This window comes from Phoxinus phoxinus (assembly GCF_949152265.1).
Source record: "Phoxinus phoxinus genome assembly, chromosome: 10".
In the NCBI taxonomy this organism is placed as follows: Eukaryota; Metazoa; Chordata; class Actinopteri; order Cypriniformes; family Leuciscidae; genus Phoxinus; species Phoxinus phoxinus.
In genome coordinates, this window is record NC_136885.1 from 31336998 (window position 1) to 31350085 (window position 13088).

Here is a 13088-nt window from a genome sequence, read left to right on the forward strand (position 1 = left end):
ACGTCTGCTGATAACATGCCCACATGTCTGGTGCAGGTGCGTGAATACGAGGAGGAGATCAACTCTTTGAAGGATCGTCTGATGATGTCCCACCGTAAGCTGGAGGAGTACGAGAGGAGGCTGTTAACTCAGGAGCAGCAGACCAATAAAATCCTGCTGCAGTATCAGAGCCGACTGGACGACAGCGAGAGGAGACTGAGACAGCAGCAGATGGAGAAAGACAACCAAATTAAAGGAATTATTGACAGGTAATATGAAAAAAAGAGGCTGGAGAAACAGCAGTGGTCACGTGATCACACTCGCCGTGTGCTACGCTGTACGCTTCCTTCTAAGCTCAATTAACCATTACCCCTTCTGTAATTCTGCATAGAAATAGTGGCCCCAAAAAGTATTTGGACATTTAAGCCAAACTTAAAAATGTCTGAATGTCATTGCGTTAGATGATGAAATATCAAACTATCAAAATGTCAAATCAAGTGACATTATTTAAAAGAAATATAGCACACTTTTCATTTCAAGTGATAAATCATGATTTACACTTCCATTCAAAAGTTTGGGTTTGGTAAGATTTAGTAAATGTTTTTGAAAGAAGTCTCTTAATGCTCACCAAGGTTGTATTTATTTGATCAAAATAGATTTTATGAATATGTTTTAAAATACATGATCCTTCAGAAATCATTCTAATATGGTGATTTGCTGCTAAATAAACATTTATTATTATTACAAATGTTGGCGAAGTATTATTATATATATGCTTCATATGTTTTGTAGAAATCATGATACATTTTTTCAGGATTCTTTGATCAATAGAAAGTTTTAAAAAAAAAAGCAGGATTTATTTGAAATAAAAATCTTTTATAACATTATACAAGTCTTTACTGTCACTTTTGATCAGTTTTATGCATCCTTATTGAATAAAAGTATTCATTTCTTTAAAAAATAAATCTTACTAACCGCAAACTTTTGAATGGTATTATGTTCAAATTGAAGAATTATTTTATTTTTTAAAGAAAGTGAAGGTACTTGCTTTTGAAGATACTTGTTTCCAGATATATTCTTTGATATTTTGTTTGACATTCAATTATTTTTAAGGATGATACATGTGCCCACATACTTTTTAGGATCACTGTATATATGTTTTATACATTTTATAAGGGGGTTTCTATCTAGAGCATCTGCCATTTACTGTATATACAGTATAGTAGATTAACCACACCTTTACTCGTGGACTTCTCAGTCTTGTAATTGCAGAGATGTGTGTCGTCACAAAGCTGATTTTTAATTGTTGAACTGGGTTTATTTCCTTCCTGTTGTTATTTTTGTTTAATTGCATCTTTTTTATTACCCTGTTATTTTCATTCTTTGTGGCTTTGTAAATCTACAGAGACACATCTGCCAATATTTTGCTTCACTCTTAGAAATGACATCACCCCACCCATTGGTTGATGAAATGATGATGTAACTTCCTGTAATGCAGCATTTACTGCATATTTGGTGTCACAGAGTATATTGCTATTTCAATCCAATTCTAGGAATGAAGACATGGAGTGAAGACACTCAGATGGTGAAGGGAGACCAGGGTTCTTACTCCCAAAAGGGCATACAAATATAAATCATCGTCTCTTCCTTCCTTGGCGTGTATTAGTGCAATACCTTTATGGAATGATCTCCAGAAATCATCATAATCATAACAGGATGTGTTTGTAATTGAGGCAGTCATATGTGTGCAGTATTGTTCATGTATTTGTCATTTTAAGCACTGCGGTCTGAGGAAACAAGTTTGACATGGACTAAGTGTCATAAATTGTGCTTAAGCTGAAAATAAATTGCTTTATGAATTGCTAATGTTTAAAGAACGTATTCAGAACAAAAAGTTGCTGTTTTCTAAAGCTCTTACAAGGATCAATCATCCATTAATAGACATTCTGTGGTTATTTATTCATCCCTCATGTCGTTGCAAACCTGTATACTGTTGTTAACTTTTCAATGGAACACAAAAGGAGATTTTTTCAAAATCTTCACACATCTTTCACACACAAGCTCCAAAAAGGACAAAAACACCATAAAAGCACCATCAACTTTTGTGTTCGACAGAAAAAAGACAGTCATACGGGTTTAAGAAGGAGATGAGGGTGTGTAAATGATGATGAAATGTCCGTTCATTAGGGGGATTTGATCCTTTAATGAGTGTAAAAACTGCATAATAAAGTATTTAGACAAGCTTTTATTTGGCTTCTGCTTATTTGTCTTGAAGCAGAAATGGTGCTGGCGATTTTTCTTCCAAACAACCATCATTAATTGTAGCAAAACATCTTGAAAATGCACAAATGCACGACCTGCTCATGTTCTCTGCTGCACTTCTCTCTTCACTGTGTTCTAGAACGTACTGTGTGATGAACGTGTCTTACTCATCAAACGAGATCATATTTCAGATGTTCATGTTTTCCATATCTCTATGTGCTATCACGAGAACAGCGATCTCATGTGTCAACCGCTCCTCGTCACATTTGGATTTCAGTTGTTCAGGTTTCAGTGTTTAGATCGTTCATTTTGAAATATGCAATAAAAGCAGATATTTCCAAGCTTCAGAAAGAGGCTCGTGTTTGCTTATATTCAAACACAAGCCTCGTATAAGATTCCTAATATTCAAACTCATGACTTAATTCTCACAAAATCTCTTCCAGGTCATGTTTCAGTCTATAATCAATAGAAAATTATTAATTTAAGGCAGTGCAACAAATACCATGATCCATAAATACTTATATACAAGTATAATATATATCTATACACACACACACACACACACTTACAATTACACACATATAATTTATTTATATTTAATATTTATATATATATGTAAGTGTTTGTATATCATGGTATTTATTGCACTGCTTTAAATGTATGCTGCTTTTACATTTCTTTTTAAGTCATAATGCAAAATAAGTTTAATTCTCTTTATGCAAATTATAAAAAATATATATATTTTGATATCATGGTGAAATTTGAACTGGATTTGTTTTCACCCTCATAGATAAATATTAACACAGTTTGGTGAGTGTGTTTTGGTATCATGTTCAATGTAAAATGGCAAGAAGGTACTGTATAAAATATTAAACATGAGGTGAGTTGTCATGCTTATGAATATCTTATTTTGTGTGGTGCTGTTTGTGAAATAAACATAGAGATATTAATTATAGATCAGCAAACATAAAGAGTTAATTAGTTTAGGACTGAAATGAATTTATAGAAAATCTCTTTTGTAATGTGATGTTGATATAAATAATCATTTTGAATAATATGGAATGTTTGCACTGAAATAAGCCTTTTAGCCTTTTTTTGTTTTCCATTGTTAGACTTTAATATATTAAATTGATGTATGAAAATGAGTGTATTAAATAATCTAATACTGTAAAAGAATAACAGACATTGCTTCCCTATAAATGATTTTAAAAGCAGAAATATAGAGCATAGAATCATATATATTCTGTATACGAGATGATATTTAACTCTTGTAGCCAAACTGTGTGCAATAAATATACCTTGATAACTGTAGCGATGAAACATAAGCACAATGAAGGATTATTTATGATTCCCTCTCGTGACCCTTCTGACCTCTGCTTGTGAAATGTGTCTGACCCCATGACCTTTTGTCTGATCTTTGTTAATAAACAATCACATTGTTGAATATAAAACAGGCCTGAGCATATCTTTAATAAATTGGTCTGTTTAAGAAATCTTGAAGCACTAAATCTTTTTGTTTTTACTTTTGCATTTGAATTTTGTACAAGCAATATAATATATGTACATTTATAAATGGAATAAAATATCCAATCATATTGTTTTAAACCTAAACTGTGGAATTCATTATTTATTAGAATAAATGCTAAAGACTAGAATAAGTTAAGGCCCGTTCACATCAAGAATGATAACTATAACAATAACTATATTACCGTCCACACCAATGCACGATATCATTGTGTTTATTATAAGCACGTTCTGCAGTTTTAAATGCTCGAGCTCTTTTAGCAGGATGGATTCTGATTGGTTGTCAATGTCTTTATTGTTCATCTACAAAAAATCTTTCTGAAAGTGATTCCAACGATATTGTTTCTCTGTGCCGTTATCGTTATAGGCTCGTTGTGGTGCAGACTCTGCTGTTCTTTTATATTTAGGATGATTTTTAAAACGATCTTTATAGTTATGATCCTTGGTGTGAACAGGCCTTTTTCTGCAGTGAATTAATGTATCTTTCATGACTATTTCATATCAGTCTACATCAAAACAATGTCAAATCGGTCCCCTAAACTGGCTCAATGATACCTATCCAATGAAACTTTTCATATTTGACCCAAATGCACACATTTAATATCACATGTACTGTCATGTACTCGTGTCGTCTTGTCAACATAAATCAAACCGAACATCATTCCTCAGAAAGCCGTCATTCACTTGATAATCACACCACTATCCTGCCCATTAAAGTGCTTCGTTTGGCTGCCTAAATCAGCATCTGATGTGATATCCCGAGAGGAAATGTTCACGTGGAGATATGAAACCATCCCTGTTTTTGTGTGTGGAACCGAACGTCACTTTGATGCGCGCTGGCGGCCACTTCAATGGCGTGTCATTTCTGAAATAAGCTGCCAGTAAGAGCGGCAGCCGTCGTTAGAAGCCGTACAACGTGGCCCAATTTCATTTATCAGCTCACTTATTCCCATGGGATGATGGAAATATGTCATCATGACATAATATGGTTGATTTTTTTTCTACAGTATGCTTTCCAGATCGAGAGCAAAGCAAACTAATACTATTTATACCACAATCAAAGCATGTGGATCTGATATTTGTAACACTTACTGTTGATTGTCTGATCTCAAACTAATAATGTCTCCCTCTTTCACTCTTTCTTTCTTGTTTCCCGTGAAGACTCATGGCTGTGGAAGACGAGCTGAGGGTAGGGGTGGTGCCTGAGCAAAAACCCAGGATATTCGCAGACCAGGTCTGTCTATTCTTTTTCTCTGTGAATATCTCCTGGACCGCTCTGTCCGTTGTTTGTGTGTCTGTCCTTCCACGTCCACGCTGGAATGTGTCTTTGCTTGTTTGCTCTGCCTGTCTGAACGCTTTATAGGACTGCCGTGTTATATACAGTAGGTCAGCACTCACAGATCTCAGATTTGATCCACTTGAGGAAGAGCAGCACTGAAGGAAGCATCCTGATGCTAAACGCTGGACTAGAGGAAGGAATGTTTTACTGATCAGATCTTTTTCTAAAGCTCAGGACACTTAGCCCCGGTTTCATATACAGGGCTTGGATTAAGCCAGGATTAGGCCTTAGTTCAATTAAGACATTTAGATAGCATTACTGGTGTGTATCTTGAGACAAAACAATGGCACTGACTTATTTGAAGATATTTAGTGCGAGTTGCTTTCAGTTAAAACATGGGATGAGATTTAAGCCTTGTTTGTGAAACTGGGGCAAAAGTATTAACTTTTCCTTGATCTTTTGTTATGATTTTTTTTTTCTCTATGGAAACATACTGTAGCTTTGTGCAAGCAAAAAAAAAAAAATGTCATAAATCCCAAATTTTAAACATTTAACCACCCATGACTGTCTTAACTACACTACCGTTCATAAGTCTCTTCTGCTCACCTAGGCTACATTTATTTGATCAAAAACACGTATAAGTAATATTGTGAAATATTATTACAATTTAAAATAACTATTTTCTATTTAAATACATTTAAAAAAAAAAAATTAGCATCATTACTCCAGTCTTCAGTGTCACATGATCCTTCAGAAATCAATATGAACATTTCTTATTATCATCAATGTTGAAAACAGTTTGCTTAGCAGCTGCTTAATATTTTGGTTGAAATCGTGATTTTTTTCTTTTCTTTCAGAATTATTTAATAAATAGAAAGTTCAAAAGAACAGCATTTATTTTAAACGGAAATCTTTTGTAGCATTATAAATGTCTTTACTGTCACTTTTGAACAATTTAATGCATATTTGCAGAATTAAAGTATTCATTTCTTTAAGACAATCTTACTGACCCCAAACTTTTGAACAGTAGTTTACATTAAAAAGGGGATTTCAGGGGAAAAATATATAATTATAATAATATAAATATTCAAGATATTACCCCTTGAATAGAGTTCTTTATTGTTTAATTTAAGTAATAATTATTAAGATGGTTCACCTATATTACAAAGAAGAAAAAACTAATAGAACCCAATAATGAATAAATGAATGTAGTATATCAGACCACTTGCTCTTGATGATAAATGTTTGAGTTCATACTGAGATCTCTTCTATTTTAATGCAGATATCTATTTATTTTGATATCTTGACAAATCTGAGCACAGTTTGAGACAAGGCTGAGATCTCTTCTGAAACTCTCTTTTCTTATGAGAAACATTTTGCTCTCCATTTAATCTTATTGCTGTCATACTTTTAAGGTATTATATACATTTTTCCAATGAGATAGATCCAAAAATACTTTTATTGAATTTTTGTAGCATTATTTGCTCAGTGTTGCCTTACCTCGAGTGGAGAAATGTTTAGCAGTAGGGATGTCAAATGCTTCATGTTTCTTTCCATGTGTCATCCCTCGCTTATTTTTTATGCTTTGATTTCTCATAAATGGTGCATCGCTGTACTGTATGTTACAACAAACACCAAATTCTCAGCAGTTCCAGTCTGTGCACACACGCCACTCGACCGCTCTGATCCAAAGCTCCAGCTGTATTTAAATCAACTTCCAATGTGACTTTGAAAAGAAGAAAATCAATAATCCTGTTTCTGATGAGATGAGATGAGATAAAACGAAGGAGTTGAGTATGTGCTGCACGTATAACTCAGGGATCAGGGAAACTGCTGAGTGGACGAAAGTTCAGCACAGTCAGCATAGATTCTCCTGAAGAATACAATTAGTGTGTGAAAGAAAGCATCTATTAGATGAAGCTCAGGTGGACGTTTGGAAGAGATGCGACTGCAGGGTTCCAGAAGGAAACATCCTTTTAACATTCATTTAACATGTTTTAATGTTAAAATCACCCAAATGTGGTTGGTTAAAAAAAAAAAGTCTGCAGATTAGCATCGTTTAAACGTAAGTTGCAATAGTATATTCTACCCTATTATGATGTATATCCAAGTGAAGCTGCTTCTCAAACACTGGGAATTGATTGGTTGTGGTTTGCTATGGTCGATCTCATGTGAGTGACAGGTTGTCCCGCCCTTGCGCCTGTAAACGCATCATCAGAGAAGAGATTTGGCTGAGAGAGAGAGAGATATTTTGATTAAAGAGGTGATTTCAAGGTCACATGAATAAAAAAAATGCACGGATAAATAACGGCAATATTTCATAAATAAAGCAAGAATTGCTGATTTTGATTTCATGGTTTTGAATTATTATTTATAATAATAATTAATTTAATATTATTCATTTTCTTAATATTAGATAAAAAGTTATTTAAATGTGTACAATTAATTATTTGTTTCTGTTCACTTAATAATAAACAATTGTAATAAAATAGCTTCCTTTTTATAAAAACTCTTCCAAAGCCACTCTGATTTCAGCAAGAGAGAAGTTTGTGTTTGTAAAGTGCCCTGGTTTTGTCCCGTAGTTTTTAATGATGCGTCTCTGTCAGTTCTGTGTTTGCTCATGTGCTTGGCAGACGTTCACACGCTGTGTTTGTTTCTGTTCTGCTGTTTTTCCCCCACGCCACTTTTATTATGTCAGGTGCATTGAGCCAGTAGCATGTCCCTGTTCGCAAATGATTCGGATTTTAAGAGCTGCGGAATAATTCTGTGGGATTCTGTAGAGGAGAGTTTTATTTTGTTTATCTTGTAGCTGCATGTTGGCTGCAAAATCATAAAGATGACCAACGTGGCATTTAGAGCTTTGTTTGCCTTTTGCTTTGTGGTGAGCTGAGGTATGTATGTATGTGTGATTTGGTGGACATTTAAATGTTTGTCTGGGAATTTGTGTGTGTTTTTGTGTGCGTGTGTGCGTATGTCCACATGCATGCCGATCCCGTCTCACGGACACACACTCCCTTTGCCTGCTGTGCACAGGCCCACACCCTCACATACACAGCTCTCTGTCCTCTCCTGTGTGTTGATGAGATACGGTGATTTCTCTTAGGGGAGGCGGCAGTCCATCCTAGTGCAGCCCCGTCTTGCACCCGTCCCACTGCGAATGCAAAGGTAATGACTCACCTGACTGTGACCCGCCCACTCCACCTCTGTCTCCTCCCACATCCACCGTATGTACACTGGACTTGTCCACACACATACTGTACACACACACACACACACACACACACACTACACCTCGCCTGCACAAAGTCATATGCACCTCTTCTTCCCAGCCAGAGTTAATTACACTAGAATTAATGTTGGCTTGACAAAATCTGAAAAAAAATCCTTATTTTATGTAGGCCTTATGTAGCTTGAGGAGTTTGAAAAGAGATTTGATGATTAAAAGTTGAGTCTTGTGTAGATAGATATATAGATAGATAGATAGATAGATAGATAGATAGATAGATAGATAGATAGATAGATAGATAGATAGATAGATAGATAGATAGATAGATAGATAGATAGATAGATAGATAGACAGATAAACAGACAGACGTATAGGTAGATAGATAGATAGATAGATAGATAGATAGACAGACAGACAGACAGACAGATATATAGAACGACAGACAGACAGATAGATAGATAGATAGATAGATAGATAGATAGATAGATAGATAGATAGATAGATAGACAGACAGACAGACAGATAGATAGATAGATAGATAGATAGATAGATAGATATACAGATAGATAGATAGATAGATAGATAGATAGATAGATAGATAGATAGATAGATAGATAGATAGATAGATAGATAGATAGACAGACAGACAGACAGACAGACAGACAGATAGATAGATAGATAGACAGACAGACAGATAGATAGATAGATAGATAGATAGATAGATAGATAGATAGATAGATAGATAGATAGATAGATAGATAGATAGATAGATAGATAGATAGATAGATAGATTACAATTAGTTTAATGGAAATTAATGCATTAGCTAGTTTTTATTACTTTTGCATACTGCAGAAAAAAAACATTAAAACTACACCAGATTGATAAATTTAATGACATCATGTGGATACAAATGCTGAGTATCCTGAAAATCATTTTTGCTTCCATTCATAGATTCACAGAGATGCTGTCATTTCTGGGAGCTTGTTTGTTTGTTTCACCTCAAATCCATACAAAATGTCACAATTTCAGCATAATCTGACATAAAGTAGAGGTAAGCAGGGCATATGGCTCAGTGCAAGGCGAAGGATTTCTTCTCATCATGTCCATTCTATCTACATCATCACCATTGCACTTTGAAACAGATGATGATGATTTCTGGGAAATCTCCGTATCTTTCTCCGTGCCGCCCTGACAGGAGTCAGGGGTGGGTTATCAGCGTGCATGAGAACCCGGATGAGTGTGAATGTGTGTGCGTGTTCATGCTTCTGTTGCGGTGTTTAGAGCGCTTCTGGTGGTTGACAGTAGAAGTATTTGTGTAGACATTTGTGCATTAAGTGGTTTAGTTTGTTGCATAGAAATGTATTGTTCATGGTTGTATTAATAACTCATTTTTTACACTATTTATTTTGGGTAAATTAAGACATGCAACGTTCATGCGAAGTAAAAGGCTGAGTGAAAGTGAAAGGGGAATGTGTGTGGCGTTACTCGATGTATTTGATGATTTAGTTTGCTTTAGATGATGTTTTAAAGGTTTCTGCGTGTGATTGCATCTAAAGAGCTGTAGAAACACATCAGAACGTATTAACCCTTTCTTTTGAACCTAAATTACCTGACAGACCAATTCAACCAGGACTTCGATTTGACCCTTGAAAGAAAAGCAATGGTTCCAGACAAAAGTGACCGTCGTATGAGTTGCAGTTCTGACAGAGATGCACCCTTTACTCCTGTTGTCGTCATCACTTGTCTTTGTTTAGTGTTTGCAGCTAGTTCCAAACCTCCGTTCCCTAACACTAATTCCATATCCATTCTCAAATACTAGGTTCTGATTGAGAAGAGAAAGAAATTGCACCATAACGGAGTCAGACTGACTTATGTTAGCAAAGCTAGCCACTTCGCTAATGTAACAGTCTGGAACCAAAGCAAATTCCTTGGTGTTAAAAAACATAGAACCTATTAAAGTTGAGCCATTCTCTTATAATTCTTGTAAAAATGAAATCAAACACAAATACCAGGTGAGTATATTTAGAATGGTAGAACATATTATCATGTTGTTGTGTTGTTTTTTTGAGTTTCTCATGCATTAGCCTCAGCTTTAACTTTAGGTTGATTTAACTCCAATGTTTCCACCCCAATCCAGATTTCACTGAAAAGGACTGAACTTGATGAAAAACACACTGAGCATGATTTAGATATAAAATGAGCTGAGGCTGCTTTTGGCACTGCACTGCGCCTCTGTAGGTAAGATTAGAGGATAAGAGCAAAATAAAAATGGTGTCTCCACTATATGAGAATCTTAGCCCAGCTACACATAACAAAAAATCTGAAAGTCAAACTATCCCTTTTTTTGTGTGTGTGTGGCAGAAATGGGCTTGAGGTTGTTGTCACGCTTTTGTTGCAGTGCAATATAATTTAACCAGCAATGATAATAAACTAGCTATAAAACTATTGCGGGCCCAATGTAAATATAGAATTTAAGAAAGTGTTAAAAACAGAATACTATATCTGACCTGTAATATATTAGCCAACGTGTTTCATAAATATTTCAGAAAAAAAAGTTTTTTACAAAATATTCAGATGCATACAAATATACTGATAGAATTGAGAAAATCTGATATTTCATTTGCAATGCTCTCAGCGTGACTTTTTCTGCAAGTTACATAGTTACGCCAGTAGGTGGCGACAAGTGACTGTGTTTTCTGTTTTATGAGTGATTCACTGAATCTTTCTCTACCAATTCGTTCAAAAACATATTCATTTATGCACAAAGCAAGTAAGCTTCTTATGAGGGAGTCATTGAATCATTCACTCAAACGATTAATTCAAAAACACTAATTCATTCAGGTACGAAACCATTTAAGTCCACTTTTTTATGCCCTTCCCTGGCTAACGTTGCACAAGTGCCCACTGCTGGTGAAACCCTTGCAAATGGAACGTCCATAAGCCCTTGATCACTTGTGGATAAATTAAGTGCGAGTTTCTATTGTGACGTCACAATTGTGTTGCATTGTGGTCTATGAATCTGCCTGAAGTGTACACAAGTGTACTCGCTCCCTCGGTTAAAATCGAGGGGTCGAGGGTCTGTCGAAATAAAGTTCCCTCGTCCACTTTACAAAGTTGAATGCACTTCAAAATGGCGGCGTGTAGTTTGCAATAGGTTGTATCCGAAGCGCACACTTCCCTACTATATAGTGGGTGAAATTCAGTATGTGTCAAAAGTAGTATGTCCGAATTCACAGTACTCATAAAAGAGTGAGCAAAAAGTACCTGGATGACCTACTATTTCTGGCGAGGTTCTGAAGTGTGCATACGATGGACAATTGTACAGTTGGATCCAACCGAACTCAGGTTCAAACCAAGTGTGGAAACTCCCTGAGATTCAAAATAGTGGATTTGACACTGTTTTGGTTTGAACAAGTACATTTTGATATAAAATATCAAAATTGTATAATCATGCAATATAATACAAATATAAACTACTTTGTATAAAACATTTGTAAGATAGTAAATGGATTGAAAATGTGTTCCCTAGAGTCATTTGAGCTTGCATAACACTGTCAGGCACATTGTCACAAGGCAGACTGTCACAACAGTCCAGGTACGCTTGTGATAGCAGAACAAAAAGCACCTGCATTCCACATAAATATTCATTCTCACTTCCTGTTCTTTTCAGTTGATCACACTTTTGCATCAGTTGCATGCTCAGTATAAATATATTGTACTGCATTTAGACACTGGAGTGAGTGCAGTGGTAGGGCCGGGGTCATATCACGAGTCCTCACATTTTCTGATATTTGAGGTCAAATAATGTAAACTTTGGGACATTACATTGCCACTTTACATATAACTGGTAATCTATGTCTATGCTTCCATGAGAAGGATTGAATGATCCAACATATATTTTGGGACCAAAAATAAAACAATCAAATGGTTAAAAAAAATCGATTAATCGTGATTAATCACATATAACAAAAGTTTGTTTATATAAAATGTGTGTATGTGTACGTATATATACACAGACGCGCGCACGCACACATCGAGATTAATCGATTTGACGGCTCTAAAAAAAACTGTGTTATGACCCCTTAAATGCAAAATTGATCATAATTAAATCAATAATCAATAAATCAATTTCTCTTCTTATGTAAAATCACATTTTGGGTATATTTACCCCAAAAAATCCAATATTGAATCGTTCAGTGTCACTGACAACCACTCTGGTCTTATGCAGTGCAACCTCACAAGAGCAAAAGTGTATCAACAGCATTTGTAATTCCCTCCTCATCCCTCTCTCTCTCCCTCTTCCCTGAGCGTTTCTATGGAAATGTTTCATTCCTCTGCTGTACAACTCATGCTCCTGTTTTATTCCTCCTTTACTGCTCTTCCAATCTCTCGTCATCTCAAATCTCTCTTTCTCTCTGTGACCTCTATTTCCTTTGATCTTCCTGTTCTGCATTTCCCTATCGATCTACTTGCCATGGGAACTCCTTTGCATTCCATTTGCCTTTTTTTGTGTGTGTGTGTGGAATCTTCATCCTTCCATCCCTCCTCCTCCTCCGCCTGCTCTCTCTTCTCCTCCCTTTTCCTCTCTCTCTTTCTGTCTTGCTAGGAAATGCAGCTTTCCGCCTTGGGTTCAGCAGACCCCGGTGTGAGTTTTGGAGGAGAAATGACCAGCACTCCTGGCTTTGTTGGCGTCTCCCCCTCGGACAAATCCTCCACCCGATCCCCCCTGAACGGAATCGTGTCCTTCCCGTTAGCCCCCCCTCCTCGTTCTCTTCCTCACGCACAACTCCGGCCAAACGGAGAGCTCCCCGGCAACT

At 35.9% G+C, this 13088-nt stretch overlaps 1 protein-coding gene across 1 annotated transcript in view; it reads left to right on the forward strand.

Moving 5' to 3' along the window:
• Positions 1-13088, forward strand: part of syngap1b (synaptic Ras GTPase activating protein 1b) — a 127305-nt gene that overhangs the window by 113087 nt on the left and 1130 nt on the right. Inside the window, 3 exon segments of the mRNA XM_079625633.1 lie at positions 37-248; positions 4927-4999; positions 12878-13087. Coding sequence (XP_079481759.1) covers positions 37-248; positions 4927-4999; positions 12878-13087 — 495 coding nt within the window.